General features: G+C 43.2%; 1 protein-coding gene across 1 annotated transcript in view; it reads right to left on the bottom strand.

Moving 5' to 3' along the window:
• Window positions 1-10,519: 10,519 nt before the first annotated feature.
• SLC16A1 (solute carrier family 16 member 1) overlaps window positions 10,520-22,363 on the bottom strand; it is a 40,668-nt gene continuing 28,824 nt past the window's right edge. Inside the window, exons 4-6 of the mRNA XM_054564806.1 lie at window positions 18,003-18,869; window positions 15,288-15,575; window positions 10,520-13,604 (exon numbers count right to left, since the gene is read on the bottom strand). Coding sequence (XP_054420781.1) covers window positions 15,304-15,575; window positions 18,003-18,869 — 1,139 coding nt within the window. The 3' untranslated portion in view covers window positions 10,520-13,604; window positions 15,288-15,303. The remainder of the gene's footprint in view (window positions 13,605-15,287; window positions 15,576-18,002; window positions 18,870-22,363) is intronic.

Raw genomic sequence — 22,363 nt, 5'->3', positions numbered from 1 at the left:
TGAGTGGTATGCCTGTGTCCTGCGTTGGGAGTGACAGTATATATAGGGGTGTGGGAGTGGGGTGTGTGGGTTTCTCCATGAATATAGTGGGCAGTGAGAGGAGATGTGGGGAGGGGCAGTTCCAACCTCTCAGGCCTGGGGCTGGTAGTAGCAAGAAGGGAATCCTGAAGCAAGCCGGCTTTCCCCGCTCGAGGAGTCCCCCGTCTGAAAGGAGGCATGAGCCTCGGCCTTCAGCCTGGCCCAGTAGGACTACATTTCGGGGATGTCCCTGTGGGTCTGTGGATTCCCAAGCCTTCTGGTGATAGTTAAACACCTGCACAGCCCAGGCTGCACGGTGACTGGCTGCCAGGCCCTGGAACCTGTCCAGTGCTGCTGCTGCTCAGGAACCTAGTGTCACCGTGATGTGCCCAGGGGCATAGCCCAGCAGAGATCTCTTGACCCAAAAAACACCAATGGTCTCATTGAGACCAGAACATTTTTTTTCTCCTGAGAGCTGCCCCCGGGTGGGGAGGGGGGTCCAGGTTTGGGGGTAGCAGAGCAGCCTACTCCAAAATATGCCCTTGAGCACACCAGTTATTTTGAGAAACAAGAGACATAGGAGAAGCTCTGAAAACAGAGCATAGATTTACTCTTTTGAAAGGGAAACATATTTATAAAGAAAATCTTAATTTGTAAGTGTGTCTCCCTTTCTCTGGTAGGAAGAGAAAATGACTCTAAATCATAAGAAATCTTATCAATGGAGAAGGCAGTGACTTAAGTCTCTTTAACAGACCTTACCCCTGTTTACCCTGCTTTTCCTGGTAACCTTCCGTAATAGGCCTCCCCTCCACTCCCACCTCTCTCTCTCGTGTCTTTAGCTCAATTGAAGATGGTATTTAAGCTGCTGGCTTAGGCCACAGGGGGGAATTAGCTCATTATTACTGGGTACTTCCCACATATACAAGAGGTATATATCTATAAACTTGTTCATTTTTCTCGTATTATTCTGGCTTTTAATCCTGGGGGCTTAGCCAAGAACTTAGAAAGGAAAATTGCTCTTTCTTCCCTTCAGGGGGAACAGCGACCAGGGGCTTAGAATCATCTCTCCCCTCCACCGTTGTCACCAAACAGCTTGCTGCACATGAATAAGCTCTCAGGCTGTACCCTGGCCTGGCGTCACAGCCGGGGATTTCAGAGCATTAGGGTTTGTGGATCGTAAACCCTGGGGGGAGCCTCAGGCCAGCAGGCTAAGGCCCTGGACAGTGTCCCAGTGCAGGGTGAAGATGAAGTCTTGAGATTTCAGAGTCAGACTAGAAGGGAATGGCAAGCCCAGGAGTCCTGGGGTCTTGAAACATGGGGACAAGAGCAGGATGTTGCAGAGCCTCCGAGACCTCAGCTGGGGCAAGGAGACCGAGCATGGAGCCTTGCACAGCTCTGTTGATCGCACTGTCCCTGGCCAGCCTCCTCCCCTGCTCAGCAGACCTTCCCCTCCGCAGCCTGGCCTCGGTTCAGTGCACCTCCTCATTCCCAGGAGCTTCGATTCCTAGGCGCAGCCCAACAGCCATGAGAGATGTGAGAGAACAACACCTGGGGTAGGACGACTCAAGGGCAGATCGGGGCCCGGGCAGCAAGGCTCAGTGACCAAGTTCCCTTCAGTGAAGGGAAGCAGAGTTTGCCACACCCAAATGTGGCTTTGGGGTATTATTTTAAGCTGGTTATTTTTAAGGGACAAAAGACTCAGAAACAAACTTTGACCTTCCCTTCTTTGCCTAAAAGAATTTAGGCAGAGAACCTGCTCCAGGAAGGGAGCTATCACCACAGATAACTGTAGCTTAACGTGAACTAAGTGTGATAGAAACGGAGGAGCCCAGCAAGGCCCCTTTGGTCAGAGCCCTCCGGTGTCCCATTGTCCTGTTTGTTTGTCTTTTGTCCTGTGTCCCATTGTTCTCTGTGGCCCAGCAAACATTTACTTATTAACATTTGCTTTCCCATCTCTATGGCACCTAAGATGCTTTCACTGCCCGATCAGTCCTCAGGCTCCTATGCTTCTGGAACACCCATATATACAGATGTAATCAATTTGGTTATTTTCTCTTATCAATCTATCATGTTAACTTGGTTATTAGACCAGCCAGAAAAACTTAGAAGTGTAGAAAGAGAGTTGTCTTTCTTTCCTCACATGGTCATTAAGTAGCAGGCACTGGTATCAGACTGGGTTGGTTAACATTCCAGCTCAGCCACCTAGTAACCATGTGATCTTAAATGAGAAAATTACTTAACGTAACTGAATCTCATCTGCCAAATGGGAACACTAATTACCTTTCAGAATCATGAAGAGTTAAAAATCAGGAATGTAAAGTGTTGAGTCAATAGTAAATGCTGTTACTGTCATTATTTTCCTGTGCTCAGACCCCCCGGCCTGACTCCAGACCCCTCTTCTCAGCTCAGACAAGAGCAGCCCTACAATTTGCCTGTACTACTGTGAGAGCGAATGGGTAGGAAGTCAGTATGTTACCCAGGCAGTAACGGTAAATGTCCCTGTTGACAAGAGCCTCTGGGAAAGTGCCTTGATTCCAAGGACGAAGTCTGCTAGATGGCAGCAGCAGGTCCTGGGGTGAATGTAGAGAGGGGCACCTCCCTCCCTCTGGGGTCACACAGCAGAAGGAATACAGAACTTGCACAGCAGGAGACCGGGGGTGCTTGCCTGTTCCAGTAGAGGTAGGGGCTGAGGGGCGTTGTCTAAGGCTCTGCTGATATCCCTTGTACCTTTCCTGTCGTGGAGGTGACGGGCGAGGGGTCACGTTCTTCCAGCACTCGGGGAGGAGAGAGGACCTGAGTGTAGGCTGTGTGTCTGTAGCTTTTACCTTCTCTTTGTCCACCTGCAATCTCCTATCCCTGCACCAGAGCCTCCTTCAGTCACCCACTTAAAATTTGCTTGCCATGAGAAGCTTCTTGGTTCCAGGCACATAATAGCTGCTTGATAAATGTTGGAGGAACTTAGTTGCATGTAGGCCATAAAGTTGATGGGAGGGAAGGAGCTTTTTGTGAACTCAGTCCAGAGGCAGGGAACCTGTGGGTGGGTACCACCCTAGGATCAAGTGCCCGGAGTGGAGGGGTGAGGGGTTCCCACCTTCTGGTATGCCTGCTTTGGAAAACTGGCTGTCACTCCAGGTTCCTCCCTGCAGGTACTCCTCTCCTGTTGGCTCTGCCTCCTCCTAAATCCCTTGAACCTGCTCTGCCTTTTCCCTTGCCCCCTCTGAGCAACCATTATTTCCATCCTAGACAGGGCACTGTTGTCCCTGAGATCCTTGCCTGTGGTCCTCCCTCTTCCAGCCTATGGAACAAACCGCCTCAAAGTGATGTCTCTGAAACCAGAATGGCGGTGATCCTTCTCTCTGCTTAAGTACCCACTACAGCTCCCCATTGCCCACAGTGACATGAGAAGTCCCACGAGATCTCTATGGCTCTGCTTCGCTCGCCAGCATCATGTCTTGCCCGTGGCTCTGTGAACTGGTCCGGTTGAACTGCCCGCTTGCGGAAGATGGCAAGCACCCTTCATCTGCCAGCGTTCTCTATTAGTGTGTGCTCCCTCAGGGTGGCACTTAACCATCATCACAGAGGGGCACACTCCTTGTTTCCCCTGCCTAATTTTGTTAATTTCTAGTTCTTCCTTCAAGCCTCTGATGCCACCACTGCTGAAAAGCCATCGCTGACCTCCCCAAGATTGGCCTCCATGCCCCTCTCTGCCCTCCCAGCTCTCTGAGCGCCCGGACTTGTATGACGCCCTTTCACACTGACTGCTTCCCTGTGATTCCACGCGATGCTCCCCAGAGTCTCCCCACTTGTCCAGGGGACGGCCCTGCCTTGCTCGCTGTTCCGTGTCCAGGGCCGGCCCGGTGCTGGCACGGGGCAGGCACGGAGCCCTGACCACTGCAGTGCTCGCGGAGCCCCCCCTCACCGCGCAGGGGCTGTGAGCCAGGGACTGTGGCAGTGCCCTCCGGGCAGCAGCGCCAGGGACCCTCCTGCGGCTGAGGGGCACCCAGGGCCCTTTCCCAGCCACGTCCTGTCCTTTGGAGGCAGGAAGCTAAGGCGGCATTTTCCAGACGGACTCCTAGGGGGCTGGGTGCACACTGAGACTCAAGGCTTAGACCCTCCCGTGGGATTTGGAAGGTGGAAGGAGCCAGTGGCCCCTTCCTCCTGCTTCGGCTGCTCCCTCCTGGCAAGCAGGGTCACACCGTCGTGCGTCTTTTCCTGCAGTGTGTGCAGCGTGCCCAGCGTGCACCCCCGCCCCTGGCCGCTCCCCACATCACAGCCCTGTCAGCGCTGGCACCACGGAGCCCAGCAGCGCCTGTGGCGACCTCCAGGTGGGCAGCTTCCTTTCCTGCCCAGGCCGAGGGAGCAGGTCTTACAGAGACTCGGCCTCCCCGCCTCCCCTCCCCCGTCCCGTTACTCCAACCATCCCACAAGCACCTAAGCCTCTGTATGACATCACTGTTTCCTGCGCTGAGCTCTGGCCGGTGCCACTGTGATTCTCCCTACATTACAGACGAGCAAAGCGAGGCACAGAGCCACAGAGCCCACGAGCGAGTGGTCGGGCCAGGCTGTGAGGCCGGGCCTTTCTGAGGCCAGAGCCCCCGCCCCCCTCTCGCTCTGGGGCCCGTGTGCTGGGTGTGCTGGGTGTGGGAGGAGGCCCGGCGGGCTCTCGGGCAGTGGGCGGGCTGATTCAGGGCGCGGCCTGAGGAGGTTCCCAGGGTGTCTGCCCCTTCCTGAAGCACAGGCAGCCCAGGCTCCTGGCAGCTGTCCCCTGGGCTGGGCTGGGGCTGGCCCAGATGGGACGTGTGGGGCAGGGAGGCAGCTGAGACAGCCCAGGTGGCTTGAGTACCACACCAGTACCTCCCGTGGTTAGGCCAGGGTTTCCCAACCCACATAGGCAGTGTTTGAAGAAACACTAAAGCGATCAGTGTGGGATCAAAGAGGTAGATGGTGAGGTGAGGTGAGGTGGCCTGTGGGTCTGGAGGCTGTCGTGGGTGGCGCCTTGGTGGTGAAGCAACAGAGGTGTGGTCTGATTGGTTTCTCAGGGTGGGATGGAGCCTGGGATCCTGATGCACATATGAAGCCAGTGTATGTACCAGAGTTTGTGGGTGGATGTGGCTGACAATCAGGTGGTTCTGCCAGTCTACTGAGCATACTCTTCCCTATTGGGCAGGTAAAAGTATAGGAGAGGCCAAGGGGTTGTCTAGTGAGGAGCAAAGGAAATCAAAGGAATTGTTTGGTGCCTCGGTTGTTTAAGGGACACCAGTCTTTAGGCTGATTAGGGCAGCCAGTGCTTCTGTCCTCTCTCTCTCAGTGTTCATTCATCCATTCTTTCATATATTCAACACATGAGTGCTGTCCATAACAAGCATATTCACATATACTATCTGCCTCACAGAGCTTACATTCCAGGGGAGAACACATTTTCCTGAGTTTCCTTGTTGATTAGTCCTGATTTCAAAATACTGCCTCTCAGCAGGTAAACACCATTTTCTTGGCAATAACTTTGTGTGCTACTTCCTAAGTAACTCTTTGGGAATGCTGCAGGGTTGCCTCTGCCTATAATGAGGACTTCCATTCCGAGAGATTGGAGGGAAATCAGACATTAATTCTCACTGCCACCCATCTGCCAGCAGAGGTCCAGACAACAGGAAGGAAGCAGAGCGAGTCTGACAATGGGCGTAGAACAGATACTTTTCATTCGTTTCCCCAGGGCGGCCCATAGGCTCACAGGTATCTCCTCTGTCTTCATCAAACCTGGGCTTGGGGAAAACCCTGTCCTCAAATCCTTGATGTTTGGCTTCTGGATTTTTTGGGCCCTCCGCACACTATGTTTATAAGCATTGTTATCTTTTTATTGCCCTGACAGAGAGCTTCTTGAAAACAGAGACCAGACTTCATTCACCTTTTTTTCCCCTAGCCCTGGGCCTGGCACATGTCTGTGTCTCACACAGCCCTGCCAGTCAGGTCTACTGTGGTCCCACACAGCTCTCCTTGGATGTTGTTCTTCAAGAGAAATGTAGCCTTTTCTTTACCAGTTCAAATGTCACCTCCTACAGAAACTTCCCTAGTCCCTAAAATCAAAAGGGGCCTCTCATTGTGTATGTTGTTTCCTCTCACCTCAAGAAGGTTCCAGTCCGATAGGGGTTACAGATGCAAAAAACTGAGTACAATCCACTGTGGCGCTAGAACAAACAGTGAAGACTTCAGAACAGGCAGAGAATCACTGGGTGCCATTTCAGCGAGTGAGTGTTGTCCAGGGTTCTGTGTTATCTGATTCTCTAGGATCTGCACATTGGATGGTCTTTTGCTGGGTTATTTTGTAGCTCTGCAGAGATAGATGTTAACTTGTGGAGGACTGATGAGCATACAGATGTTTCCTATCTTCTGTGTGATGCAGATTGTTTCTGTTGTGACAGTGTAAATGGATTTAGGCCAGTAGAGAGTAAGTCCAATTTTCGTTTGAAACAGTTGTAAAATCTTATTGGTTCCCTCCTAATTAATGAGTTACATAAACATATGTTCATTTTATCTATTTGAGAGCCATGATTATACCATTTTCAAAATTATCTTTAATCGTGGTAAGAGCTATCTATGGCAGAGGTAGTGTTAATACTTACTGAGCATTTATTCTCGATCAGTTACTATGCCAAGGATTTTATGGACTTTACTTAATTCTCATGGCAACACCATAGGCCTTTTATTACTAGTCTTGTTTTACACATGTAGGAACTGAGTCCTGCAGGTGAAGTAACATGCCTGACTCAGAGTTAGTAACCAATCTGGAATTTGTACCCTGAGACCTGGGATTTAAACAGAGATCCGTACTCCAACCATGCTGTAGACAGAAGGGCAATCAAAAACAAACTGGGACATCAGGTAAGCCCTCCTGTAAGAGGACACATGAACCACATCTCAAAGGGTGAATGAGTTGGTGTGAAGGAGAAGGGAGGGAGGGGTTTCCAGGCTCAAGTTAGCCTGTAGGAAGGCAGAGAGGTCTGAAACAAGGTCCTGCACTTGAGGGACTAAGACACTCAGTTGGACTGGAGAGCAGGGTGTGGGCGGAGGGCAGGCGGAGATAAGACTGAAGAGGTAGATATACAGGAGCCGATCAAGAGGGCACTGTGGGCCAAGCTAAGGAGTTTGGACTTTACCCTCAAACTATAGGATTTTAAGGAGAGGAGTGACATGATGAGATGAGTTTCATTATTTTTACCTTTATTGTTTTTATGAAAGTTATACAAACAACTGAGAGATTTGGCCTTTTAAGCTTTTTTGTAGTTGATTTTTTGAGAGAGAAACATCAACTTGTTCTACTTATTGATGCATTCATTGGGACAATGCTGTAACCAACTGAGCTACCTGGCCAGAGCTGGGATTTGGCCTTTTTATTTTTTTTAACCTCACCTGAGACATTTTTTCATTGCTTTTAAAGAGGAAGGGAGAGAGAGAAACATTAGTGCAAGAGAGAAGCATCGACTGGTTGCCTCTCATATGCACTCGGACCAGAGATCGTACAGGCCTGGCCAGGGGATTGAACCCACAACCTAGGTATGTGCCCTGGCTGGGAATTGAACCCATGACCCTTTGGTTACGGGATGATGCTCCAACTAACTGAGCCACACCAACCGGGGGTGATATTTGGCCTTTTTAGAGAAATCATTTTGGCAGCAATATTGAGGGAGGACTGGAGGTGCTGAGAATAGAGATAGGGAGGGCGTTAGAAACCAAGCCTGGCCCTCGCTGGTGTGACCACAGGCCAGGTCCCCGGCTGGGGATGTGTGAGAGGCAGCTGGTTGGTGTATCTCACACATTGATATTTCTCTCCCTCTCTCCCCATCTCTCTAAAAATTAATAAAATCTTTAAGAAAAGAAAGCAAGACCATGGCAGGGGAAAGAACGTGGCAGGAGGGGACGAAAAAGAGAAACAGTAAAGCAGTTTAACCTACACATTTGGGCAACTGCTGAAGTATGTGAGTGCAGGGGAAAGGCTGGGGCCTAGGTGGAAGGTTAAGAGCCCTCCAAAATGCCTAGCTCTGAAAACCCACGGCCGGCCTGTTCTTGTTCATCCTTAGCATTTGAGAAACAAGGCAGTACTTAGAATGTAAAAGGGAAAGGATTGTTATCAAAAAGCCTCTATAGCTCCCATTCTGAAGAGCATATATAAATAGAGCGTGACACAGAAGCACCCAGACTCTTCTTTTGGCCTCAAGGAAAAAAAAAAAAAAAAAAAGCAGTGCAGAGAAAGGAAAAGAAATATAAACCACAATGACAACAAACACCATGGGTCTTGTCTGGGTGATTGCATGTACAGATTGTCAGCACACCAGGTGATTTTTAAATCCCAGCCCAGTTCCTCTCCTGGCTTTTTAATGGCCACTGGTCACTTCCTCTTGGGACTGGGCCAGAATAAGCTCAGGAAACGCAAACTTTTAATTCTGGAATCAGTAAAGTATATTAGGAGAGGAAATCCCCAAGTGAAGAAATCACATTATGAATTCCAAAGCCAAGGGAAAGGATTTTAAGATTGTGAATTTGTTGGGGACAGGACCATTTTACTCATTTTGGTGTGGGACCCTAGTGATTCATTTGGTCATTATTCACCCGTCAACATTACCCAGGGTTCAGCCTCTTCCATTCTTGTATGTTTCCAGCTTCCATCCACTGCAACCTTCAGCTCTAGCCTCTGAGCTTACTGCAGCCTTGCTTCACACTCTCCTGACAGCAGGGGAGATGTCGCCTGCTAGGATAAGACCCAGTTAAAGCGTCAGTATTTTTCTTTATACCCACCCACCTGGGATTTGCGTGAATCAGATGAGTGAATATACTTGACGGCCTTTTTAAACTCTGATGAGCTATACAAATATTACCAGGTCTTCTGTCTTGTTCTGGCTAATGATTTAACTGATACTTGCTATAGTGCATTTCAGAATATTCAAGTAGATTCAGATTTTATTTTTAAAACTACTGTGTGCTCAATATGCTACTACTGTGCAGTCTACAGTATGCTGTGTTATTCCATGTTTAATCCTCACAATAATTTTGTTTACCAAAGAGGCTCACAGAAATTAACCTGCTCAAGAATATCCATTGTAGGCCCTCCTGGTACTGTGTTAGAGACTTTTGCATGTGCTGCCCATTACAGTACCTACTACATACCCTTCCCTGCTACCTTGGAAGCTGTGGGTGCCAGGGACTGGATTTTGTTCACTGTTACGTATCCTCTATCCAGCAAATGGGCACATCAAAGACGTGTTTGGACGGGCACATCCAAAAAAACAGTTTAGATGAAGAAAGGAATGAGAGCTGACCTTGCACCCACTGCTCTATCCTGAACACTGTTGTTTCCTTGTTCACCGTTTTCCCCTATCAGACTGTAAGATGCATGGTGTTAAAAAACAAAACTCAGCCAGGTAAATTTGAGCATCTAATTGGCTTTATTAAGCTACTCTTCCCATGTAACAACTGGAAGGGTGCTCAAATGAGTTGTACAAAATGAAAGGTTTTATAGGCAGACAGAGGGTGGGACTGAGAAGTTAGACCCAATTTCAGGCAAGGACACCTCTTAGGGGAACACTACAGGTCTCATCAGTCAGATTACCTCACAAGCACTGATCAGAAAATTCCAGACTGATTGGGTTAAAATTCCACTCCTGGGAGAAGCTGAAACTGTAATTAGGTTAGTTACTGAGTTTTGGTTTGGGGTGTGGCTTAACAAAAGTAACTCCAATTTGGCTTGCTGTTTCTTTTTTTTAAAAAAACAGTGCCAAGACTGTGTTTCCTTCATGGCTGGATTCTCAAAGCCTTGACTAACGCTTAGGGCATAGTAAGGGTTCAACAAATACTTCTCAGTAAATAGACAAGTGATAAATGGGCAGACAGGCAATTCTTACGTGTGTGTGTGTGTTTGTGTGATATCAGTGTATATTTTCCTGATGCTGACTTCAGTAAGATAATGTTTAAGACTGCGACACTGTGACTTGGGTAACTGCTGAACACTCTGGCTTCCTGAGTTAAACATTCACTTGTAGCCTAATGATGAAATCATAACTTGAGACTACTGTGCTCTTAAGTTCACCTCTTTCATCAGATGCAACTCTTGAAGTAGAAAAAAAATAACTTGCTTGTAATAATCATCAGCTTCATTTTCTAGATCAAATGTAGTGTTTTTTTCCTTTGTAAACCAGTAGTATGTGCTATATTAAATGTTATCTTTTAGTATAAAAGTAACCATCATAGTAATAAAATTTGGAATAGAGAGGAGATATAGGGGAAAAAGTCACCTCTATTTTTACTAGGCTCACAAAATGATTAGCATTTGTGCTTGTCCTTTTCACCCTGTGCATGTATATGTATGTATTATGCATATATATGGACATATATCATGGTAGGTTATATTCTACTTTATTTAACATTGTGTGATGTTTACCTCATAAGGATCCAGTTAGTTATTGATACACATTTTAGGGTTTTTCAAATAAATTGATAATTTCAAAGACAGACATAATTTTCTTTTTTAAAGAGTTTATTTATTTTAGAGGGGAAGGGAGGAAGAGAGAGAGGGAGAGAAACACCGATGTGTGAGAGAAACATCATTTGGTTGCCTCTTGCACCCTCACGACTGGGGACCTGGCCTGCAACCCGGGCATATGCCCCAACTGGGAATTGAACCAATGACAGGTTGGCACTCAATCCACTGAGCCACACCAACCAGGGCCAGACATAATTTTCTTATATAAATTCCAGACCTGGAATTCTAGTAAAAGATGTGAACTAGTGATAACTTGACATAGATTATGAAATTGCTTTGCCAATGTTTTACCAATTTATTCAGCCACCAACTGATTATAATTTAAATGTTATCAACGTAGTGGGGAAAATAATAACCTCATCATTCTTTCAGTTTGCATTTAAGAACATAGGGGAAGAGAACTTGAATTATGATTGGTTAACTAGTTATATTTTAGATGCTTCTTTTTGATAATCATCACAAATATTGAGGGGAAAAGTTTGTCTGCTAGTTGGGCATCTCTCCCTTCCCTATGAGACTGAGTACTGTTAGAATAGGAAGAGCAAGGGCTTTGGGATTTAAATCCACCTTCCTGAAAGAGCTGAACATATATACACCAACCTTTTGAGTTGTTGCATTTCTTCTCATTTAACCTAAAGGGAGGATCTGATCAAAAAGGCAAATTTGACCATTTGGCTAATAGTATCTCCAAGAGTCACTTGCACATAATCATCTGCAAGTTAAGAATCCATTTTGGGAATTAGAAGAGCTCACTTTTTTCCTCAAGTATTAATCTTTTGAACCAAAGGAAATTGTAATATTTTTTAGAGGAAGAGGAAGGGAGGGGAGGGAGAAACGGAAGGAAGAAGTGGGGGAGGGGGAGAGACAGACAGACACAGACAGACATATCTGTTTGTTGTTCCACTTATGTATGCATTCATTGGTTGATTTTTGTATGGGTCCTGACCGGGAATCAAACCAGCAACCTTGGCATATCAAGATGGCACTCTAACCAACTGAGCTACCTGGCCAGGGCAACTATTTTTATTGTTGTTATTTTGATTTTTAAAACAGTGAGATGCTTACACTTATTATTAAGCCCTTGCTTAACATGCGGTGCCACAGATCAACTAACCTTCACAACAACCCTAAAGAGGTTAATACTAATTATTAACACTTCACAGAGAAAAAACCTGATGCTTGCGGAGGCTAAGTAACTTGAGGTCATACAACCTTGTGCACCTATGTTGTTAAGCAGCCAGTAGGCTGTGATTCCTTTGATAGCTATCCCAGTCTTCTCTGGCAAGTCAGGGTAAAGGTAGCAAAATAAGGAAATCATTGCTGTTGCACTGTGGAGAAAGATACTCTACCAGTCACTCACGTGAACGCTTTGTCACCACAGCCCAGACTGAATGGAGGAAAGGGTGACTGAATCTAAAACTCTAAAGCTGGAACACATTTCAGGAGGGATGATGTCCGTGAAATCCCCGTAGGTGCTTCTGAAGCTGCTCAGCTTAACTGCTCACATTTGGGCAAGCCGGGCAAGTTTGGGCTGTCACTTCCTGTCAGGTATTGAAAGAATTTTCATAGTGACACAGTCTATCATTAACCTCTTAAAACAAACCATCTGCAAAGGTAGCAATTTGGTGTTAACCTTTCCTCATCTTTCCTACCAAAGGCAGAGGGGAAGGGGACACGATTGATTATTAAGTTTATAATACTGTGAATTATTTGCTAGGGAAGGTAAGACCCAGACATTCAGATTTTTCAGACAAACCAATACCCAGTTTATCAAACTGAAATTCAATACAATAAAACATTGGCTTATACAAAAATATTAAATGGCTATTATTTTTTTCCTTATTAAAATACAGGATTAATACTCTGTACTGACGTATCTGTGGTACAAACATAAAATTCTAAGTTCAGACAACTCAAAAATCCAGAGGTTTAGTCATCAATGTGATTAAATCAGGGATAAAATTTCTGAATTTTCCATATATTTTTTTACCATCATCCTTTCCTCAATACTTTTTGTACAAATTATTCATTTATCTTGGCTAGTTAAGATCATTTAAGTTCTCACCAGATTTGAGTATAACATGCTAATATGTTTGGTACCATGCTCATCCTCAGTTGTCTAACCCATCAGTTTCTTAATTTTCTAGCTTTGACTTGGGGGCCTGTTTCAGCACGTTAGTTTTGAAGCCTTTTTGGGTATTACACTATGTAGGAGCTGTGCATGTTCTCTCTGACTTTCAGAGGGTGTAGGGCAGAGAAAAGAAAGAGAGGCAGGCACTCTGTGTACATCTCTTTTCCCAAAGCAGCCACTGAACTTTGTGAACTGAAATAAAACTCAGTTCTCACATGGAGTAAGGGACAACAGACTGGATCAGAAAGGCTCAGCAGCTTCATTGTTGAATGCAACACTGTAACACAGAGGATTTAGTTGCTTGTTAGCAAGAATAGATGGCACAGGGTAGACCTATGTTGGGTTTTAGTGTTGGCTCTGTTACCAAAACTGATCTTAAATAAATCCCTTAATCCTGTATCCTCAGTGGGAGAAAAGTCAGGGTTAGACTGGGTGATGAACAGTTTAGTTCCAGCTTTGAGCCCGTTTTTAACCCTTGCTTCTGAAAACAGCAGCTTCAGAAACTTTCCTTCTAATAAGTGGTAATTAATCTGCACCATGAACCCCTCCCTTCACTAATAAGATTCAGTTATTGACCAAAGACCAACTTAGCTCAACAAATGGACAGAGAAAAATCCTACACACGTGCTTTATTAATTTCTCCTCTTCCCCCCCCCCATTTCCTTTACTTATATTTCCTCACTGACGGTGATCCTCATTTTTATAGAAGGGAAAAGAGGCATGAGGTAGGTTATGGACCCAAGTCCATGGAAGAATGGCAGAATCCAAACTAGAGCCAAGCCTGCCGACAGTCACAGCAGGCTTCTCCCATAAACACCTTCTCCCTCTGACATGATGCTCAGGCATGGGAAAGGAGTTTTCATTGTGTCCTTACAGGTAACTGCTCTGGATGCTTTCAGAGAGATGGTTTCAAAATACACTCTTGATTGCCTTAAAGTAAAGAGGAAGGGAGAAAAAATAAAATAAGCCATATACACAAAGCCCAGAGCACATAAGCTGAATGATTTAATTTAATATTAGTAAGGGTCAAGTTGAATCTTAATAATGAAAATAAACAGAGTAATATTTTCCTCAAATAAAACATTTGGAGGAAGAAGCATTTCTAAAAAAGAAAAAAAAAAAAGTTTATTTGGAAAAGCCAGCCTCTTCTTATACAAGGTTTTTTAAATCTATACTTTCACTCTATCAATTACAATATTTTAAAATACATTGAATACAATATATAACCCACTGTATGTCTGTTACTGTTCTACCTCAATTTAAAAGATATTAGGTTAAAAAATATTAAGTTTTCATTCTGGTCCGTCTTCCCTCCTATCTTTATACTAAATCCATTTCTCTACTTCTCAAATAAGTGAAAAGGGTCAAATATTTGTGGGGAGAGTTAAGAATGAGTCTAGTAATTCTAACCAAAACATAATTTTCTTTAAGAACTTCTCAGAAAAAAAGAAAAAGTTATTTATTGAACTAAAAACACCTAACAGCTTCCCTCCCAATCCTATCCTTATACGTTTGCTTGGGGCCAAATCTCTCTGGCTCTCTTTAATTAGCAGACATTAAAAAAAGAACAACAACAGAAAAAACCAACCTAAACACTCAAAGACTGAATTTTTCACACAGCTCTAAGATAGGTACAGATATACATGGAACTATGAATCAAAGGGGAAAAATTCAGGAAAAACAACAAAAAGATTAGAAGTATCACAGTTTAACTGAGGTTTTGGAAAAACCTAAGCTGCATTCAGCTGCTGTTTGAAATATCTGTCTACGTTTAATTAGATATATGTTGGATTTACTAAGGAGGCACAAATATATAGTTTTGTATATTTTAATACTAATTTTTACAATGAAAAAATAATACTTAGTGATCTCAAAAGGGACAATGATCTATAAACACTCAAAAGTTTGAAAAGGGGTGCAAAAATAGTAATTTAATGAACTGAACTCAAGAACTGGGCTTCTAATAAGCATCTTAAGAACAGATACCAGAAGGGTGTTGATGAGTACAATGTCTAGAATAGCCAAGATATTTCCAAAGTTTTATGCCCTAAGTTGCCTAAATATATAGCAGGCAGGCACACATGCCAGGCAACTATTGATGCTAGGAAAATACCTTCACCAGGATTTTATAAAATCCCCAACTTTCAACCAATATATCTATCCAGTCTTTCAGTGGTAATGTCTGACAATATGTTACCAATAACACTGAAGCAAGATTAATTTTAAATTTTAGATTTGCTTCAAACAAGTTATTTTTCTTTGTAACGGAATGCAGATAATTCAGCAGAATGGTTTAAAAAGTTAAGGCTCCCTAAAAATTCTAAAGACTAAAACTTAAGGCACATATTATAATCTTTATGACACTGTTAAAAGCTAAGATTAAAAAAAAAAAATCCAACTTCTTTCCCTCATTCTTTGCCAACCACTCCCTCCCCAAAGGATATGGCATTTTAAATTTGGGATAATGGTAAGGAGTGAAAACAAAAATTCCATCGAGGAACACCTAAGTAGGATTTCCACACAAGTGTCCACTATTTGCATTGAGCACCACTGGGAGATTACAGGCCAGTAGAACACTTTCAGATATCTTGGGTCACAAGCTGCTCCGTTTACCCTTCAGCCCCATGGTTCAGACTGGACTCTCCTCCTCTGTGGGGCTTCCCTCTGTGCCTTTCTGATCTGGAGCTTCTGCATTGGTAACTTCTTTTTGCTTCTCAGCATCGATACTGATGTCTTCCTCTCTGTTATCCTTTTCCTGCTGCCTCGCTGCTTTCTGTTCTTTTGCCACAAGTCGATAATTGATGCCCATGCCAATGAAGAGATAGATGCCCGCAGCAATAAGAATGACGCCGCAGGTCCAGTATGTGTATTTGTAGTCTCCATAAATGTCATTGAGGCGACCTAAAAATGGCCAGAAAAAGAGAAAACCACCACCAATGAAGTTACGTGGATAAAAGCAATACCCTTTCCCAAATAAAGCTCAAGGATCTACACGGAAAAATGTCAACCCCAATTCTCAAATGACAAATTAGTTTAAAAAGGAACGGCTAAAAGTGATCTGACCTTTTCTTTACCATGTCACACTTGATTTTGGATGGACTGTTGTACTGTTATTTTTAACAACTTCACTCATCCTTTGCTAAAAATTACCTACTAGCAATACCTTTGCAACATTCAGAGTGCTTAATCCTCACAATAGGCAGATTCTATCATCATTGCCATTGTACATTGTCTAAACTGAAGTGCAAGAGCCTTAAGTAACTTGTCCAAGGTCGCAAAGTTGGTAACAGGTTGGCCTTAAAGCCAGGAAGCCTGACTGAAGTTGCAACTGTAATTCTTGCACTATAAGATACCTCCCTAATGTTTCCAAAGTCAAATACTTTTAGGAAATGGCATAGCTTATTCTTTTCTATTACAGATTCACAATCACAGCATGTCAAGGGCTTTGCAAGGTCCTATAGTAAAGAAATTTATTTAGCCCTGGCTGATGTGGCTCAGTGGATTTGACCCACTAACCAAAGGGTCGTTGGTTTGATTCCTAGTCAGGGCACCTTGCTGGGTTGTGGGCCAGTTCTACAGTAGGGGGCACTTGAGAGACAACAACATATTGCTGTTTCTCTCCCTCTCTCTTTAAAAATAATAAAATCTTCAAAAAAAAAGAAGATGAAATTATAAAAAAAAAATCTAACTTGGTGTTTCCAAGTTTTGGGGGTTTTTTTGGCCATGAAATCCTTGTTATAAAAAACTCGTTAGCATCTCATCAGATTGGCATCTCATAGAATAAACTCTGGGAAACCCTACGCTACAGTATCTATAGAACCAATTCACATATGATTCCATGTGGTTTTCTAACTCAGGCGATCATTTGCTCAGTTTTTACTGAGCCTCTTCATACAGCGAACACTGCATCTACTGGACCCTGAGAAGAAAGGTGAACAAAGGAAATATCTACAGTTAAGTGGAGAGAGGTGTTAGTGAAATAATTATACAAAGTGTGACAAATGCTCCCAGGAGGGTTTGAAAGCAGAAAACAGTGTTGGGATCAGTAAGTAGGTCAGGAAGGCTTCTCAATAGTAAACTAAGCTCTGACTTACAAGAGGTAGGAGCTACTTGGGGGGAAGGGGATGGGTCAGGGATCAAGGCAGAGAACAGGGAGTGCACAGGCAGGTGCTAGGAGGCAGACCAAGGGGTGAGGGGGAAGGAGAAGGGCTGGGCTGCTAGAGGAGAGCACAGGCTTGTGGCAGTAGGAAATGAGGCCAGAGAGGTGGGCTCTGAAGGCCACATTAGGGAATTTGATCTTCACCCTAAGAAGGATGGGAAGCAACTTGAGAGTTTTAATGAGCTGAAATACCAGATTTGCATTTGCAGGGATAATTCTGCCTGTAGAGTAGGAAACATATCGAAGGCTAGCTAGAGTGGACAGAGTAGATATAGACCAGTTAGAGGGCTACTGGAGCAGCCCAGATAGAAACCATGGAGAAGGGAGGTATTGCAATGGAGAAAATGTATGTTAGAAAGAGATTTAGGATGTGAAAACTGACACAAGATTTGGCAACTCACTGGGTACGGCAGGAGAAAGTATGAGTTATATCCAGAAGGAGAGCAGAATTATTTTTTCACTGTTATCTATTGAGCTATTAATTTAAAAGATGAAGTACTTAATAACCTTCGGAAATAGTTCCCAAATTACCCTATTACTAGTTGTGTGATATAAGGCAAATTATTTCACTTTTTTTTTTTGTCATTTGAATTTTTATAAGAGTTTATTGGAGTCAGGCTGATGATGTATGCCAGGGAGCAAGATCTCAAAAGCTCTTATTTCACTTGGCAAAGCCTGTATTTCTTCACTTATTAAATAGGAACTCTAACAGTCCCTACCTCATGGTCTTAGGAGGTATCAGAGGATACAGAAAGTAGTTCGGCCAGTACACTGTGAGCTTACATGGTAGCTGTAATTACTACTACTACTACTACTACTACTAAAATAAACTCCATTATTAAAATGCAGTTACCACCAGTGCTTTAGAGGTGGAGCTGTATTTTACATGTTTTCTTACAATAAGCATGTACATTTTACAAAGAGAAAACATTTTAAGAAAAGTCATTTGTAAAAATATTTAACTCCCCTTATAGCTTGATGGGTCAATTTAATTCAACCCTGCAAGGACTTGAGCAGTCCTGCTGTGCCAGGCGCTATGCCAGCACGGGGGGCACAGAACGAGCAAGACTGGCTCTCCTCCAGCAAGAGTCTCAGGGTCTCTGCTTTCTGTCACCTTCCTCATCCCTGCCTGCTTTATGTGAACCTGGAAATCAGGAGAAATCCCGTACCTAAAAGTGGTGGCCCCAGGAGGACGGGGCAGCATTCCACAATGGTCACCAGTCCCACGGCGCTGGAAAACTTCTGGGGTCCGACAAGGTCCATCAGTGTTTCAAACAATACCGAGCTGAGCCACCCAAATGCAAACCCAAAAATTCCTGCATAGATACAGAACCCAATGTAACTGGTGGACAAAGGTGCTAACAGATGACACACTCCATTTGCAACAATAGAAGCAGCAAAAAAATACTGAACTCGAGGTCTTATCCACTTGGTGTTGGCTACAAGTCCCATAGATGGTCTGGCAACCATGTCAACAAAAGCCAGGATGGAAAGAAGGAAGGCAGACTTCTCACTAGAGAAATGCTGACTCTTGCCATAATTACTTAGAAAGACCAGAGGAGTAAATAGTCCAAAAAACATGATCACGTTTCCAGAGAGGTATAACAAAAAGCCTCTGTGAGTGAACAGGGAGAAGTCCAGGAATTTATTAATTGTTTGGAAGACTGACTGTTTCTCCGTTTTGGGGTTTCCTCCAATGAGATCTGTGTTTGCATCACTTGCCACTTGTTTTGTATCTGATTTTCCAGCTTCCGGAACAGTTTCTTTAGACCGGTATTTCTCCACCGTGCTTGGTGGGGGCCCTATTGGTCGCATCAGGGATCCAGCCACACAGCAGTTCAGGAGGAGGCCTCCAAGAATGAGGAAGCTTCCTCTCCAGCCAAAGATACCAAAGAAAGCCTGATTGAGGGGGGCCAGGGTAGAAAGGAACACAGGGCTGCCTGCCATGGCCAGCCCATTTGCTAGTGGCCGCTTCTTGTAGAAATACTTGCCAATCATGGTCAGAGCTGGATTCAAGTTGAAGGCAAGCCCAAGACCTAGGGAGGAGGGTAAAAAGAATCACATACTGTAATCAGTGTCAGAGATACTTGGAATTACTTAACCAGACAAATAAAACAAATGTGTAAGTAATGGAAGGAGACATAGATTCTCATTATTGAAGGACATATTGTGAGCTCTAAATCCAGACTATGCAGGGTCCACTCTCTGCATCACCACTTGTTATCTCTGTGATGTCAGCCATGCTGACCCCCCGTGACTGTTTCCTAATGTGTAAAACAGGCGCACAGCACTGTTACGAGTAAAGCGCTTAGAACAGTGCCTGGCATGTGGTAAATGCTCAATAAATATGAGTTATTTTTATTGTTTATATTACTTAAAGGTGAATATCTGTTAAATCTTGCAAAATCACCTGAAGGTTCACTATAACCTTAGGGGATCAATAAATAGGCTGTTATCAAACAGAGAGAAAATAGTATTTCAATAGAAAAATACAGCATGAAAATAGTCCTTTTACAATAGCACCCAAAACTAAAAATGTGAAATTAATCATGGAATTAATAATGGCTACAATTGTGTAACTTTCCTGAAATGTTGAATTAAAAATGGCACACACAAGGTTTTTGGATAATAAAACACAACACTCAAAATTTCAACACTCTCCAAATGAATGCACAAATTTTGTGTGATTCCAATGAAAATGTCAATGTATTTTCTTTTGTAGATGAGGTGAAGTGATCCTAACACATACTTAGGGAATACATGGGAGTCAACCAAGGAATTTTTGGTGATGTAGGAGGAGTGGGACTAATTTAAATGGACTTCCAAAAGCTACTATCGTTAGAACAGTGTGGCTCTCTCTGACTCACTAATAGGTAAACACTGATCAGTCAAAGTGGACAAAGTTCAGGAACATACCTGAAATATATAAACATTTAATATTAGACAAAAGTGACATTTTAAATCACCACAGAGGTAATTATTCGATAAAGAGTGCTAGTACAAATAACTTATACATGCTTTTCCTGGCCCCCGTTGCTCCCTACCATTTATGTTTAAGCTGTTCCCATAGGCTTAAACCAACAAACAAGGGCAGGTCACTCCCCGATTTCAAACCTGCTAATGGCTTTCTATCCATAACCTTTACCCTGGCCCTTCCTCCCTCCCTGACCTCATAGCAGACCATTCTCACCTGCACTAATATGCACACAGGTGACGTAGGGCCTGTGTTCCCCTAGATTTTCACAAAGCTAGTTCCATCTTGTTCCTCAGATCTCTATTAAGGTCATCTCTAAAATGAGCCCTTCCTTTTTTTGACTACTCAGTATTCCCTGTCAGAACACTGCAAGACACTGTATAGTATTTGTTCACTACCTGATATTTTACTTATTTATTCATACATTTGTGAGTAGTAGTGTCTGTCTCCTCCCATTAAAGAGAATGACTTTGCATGATGTGTTGCTCTATCCCCACAGCACGTAGAACAGTGCCTGACATAATATGGTGGTTTACTCAAAAACATTTTAAGAGTAAATGAATAAACTGACTAACCATGTGGGAACAAATACGTCGTTCCTCTCATTTTACGTTAAATGTTTTTCATCCACAAGTTTTAAATGTTAAAGAAGGGAGGGCATATTTTTAAAAGAAGGCAAATATTTTCTTTTTTAAATTTTTTTATTGTTCAAATACATTTGTCTCCACCTTCCCGCCACCACTTTCCCCAATATTTTCATAATCTTGGACTGGGAAATAACTTTCTAAGAATAATATGTAAGACAGAAATCACAGACTGAAAATACTTAATACCTGAAAATTGCAGACAATTATAGAAAAACATTGGAAAAGACTAAGTTAAAATTTTTTTTTTCAAACAAAATTCAACTGTGAGAAATTTATTGAGAATATTTGTACACCCATGTTCACAGCAGCATTGTTCACAGCACCTAAAAAGTGGAAGCAACTCGTGCCCATCAGCAGATAAGTGGGCAGATAAAATGTGGTGCATACATTCAATGGAGTCCTATACAGGACATTCGGACACATGCTGTGACATGGATGAACCTTTAGAACAGTATGTTCAGTGAATTAGCCAGTCAAAGAGAGACAAAAACTGTATGATTCTGGGAGAAGATAATTCGCCCGTGATACATCTATTAGAGGGTTAGTATCCAAAATTTATGAAGAACATACAATTCAACACCAAAAAAAAGAAAAAAGAAAAAACCCAAAAAGCAATGCAATTAAAAAATGGGCAGAGGATCTGAATAGACACTTCTCCAAAAAGGACTTATGAAAAGATGGTCATCATCCATAATCATCAGAGAAATTCGAATTAAAACCATAATGAGATACCACCTCATACCTGTTAGAATGGCTGTTATCAAACAGCAAGTGTTGATTAGGCTGTGGAAAAAAAGGAACCCTTGTGCACTATTGGTGGGAATACAAATTGCTGCAAACACTGGAAAACAGTATGATGTTTCCTCAAAAAAATAAAAAATGGAACTGCCTTATGACCCAGCAATTCCACTTCTGGGCAAATATCCAAAAAACCCAAAAACGATTTTGAAAAGATGAATGCACTCCTATGTTCATTGCAGCATAATTTATAACAGCCAAGATACAGAAGCAACCCAAATGCCCAACAAGACAAGTGGATCAAAAGGTTGTACATACAGGGGTTGGCAAAAGTAGATTTACAGTTGTTTGTATGGAAAAAGACGAATATGATCATTACAACAGCTCTATTAACTCAAAAGAATGTGACAATGGCACAGTGTACTTGGGTACAATCTTATAGGTACCACTGTGACATTCTTTTGTGTTAATACAGCTGTTGTAATCATAACTTGCATGTCTCATTTTAATGGTATTTTTTTTGCATGTCTTTTTCCATACAAACAACTGTAAACCTGCTTTTGCCAGCTCCTGTTTATACAACGGAATATTATTTGGACATAAAAAAAGAATGAAACCATACCATTTTCAAGCACATGGATGGACCTAGAGAATATTATGCTAAGTGAAATAAGTCAGAGAAATGGATTGATTTTTGATTTTATTTAAAGGCGCAATCTAAAGAACAAACAAACAAAATAGAAATGGACTCATAGATACAGAGAACAGACTGATGGCTGCCAGAGGGGAGGAGTGTTGGGGTTCTGGGTGAAAAAGGAGAAAGGATTAAGTGCAAATTGGGAGTTACAAAACAGTCACAGGAATGTACAGTACAGCATAGGGAATATAGTCAGTAATATTGTAATAACTATGCATGGTGCCAGGTGGGCACTTGAAATAGCAGGGAATCACTTTGTAAACTACATAATTGTCTAACCACTATGCTGTACACCTGAAACTAATATAAAATAATATTGAGTATAAAAAAAACCCCAACTGTTTGATTCTACCCATAAGAGGTACTTCCACAGACAGAAAAAATGGTGTTTATCAGGGGCTCAGGGAGGCAGGGAATGGGGAGGATGAGGAGTTATTTAGTGGGTATAGAGTTTCAGTTCTGCAAGATAAAAAG

This window comes from Pteronotus mesoamericanus, unplaced genomic scaffold (assembly GCF_021234165.1).
Source record: "Pteronotus mesoamericanus isolate MK-2021 breed Mesoamerican mustached bat unplaced genomic scaffold, CSHL_Meso_final scaffold_99, whole genome shotgun sequence".
NCBI lineage: Eukaryota > Metazoa > Chordata > Mammalia > Chiroptera > Mormoopidae > Pteronotus > Pteronotus mesoamericanus.
This window is presented reverse-complemented; position numbering and strand designations above follow the sequence as displayed.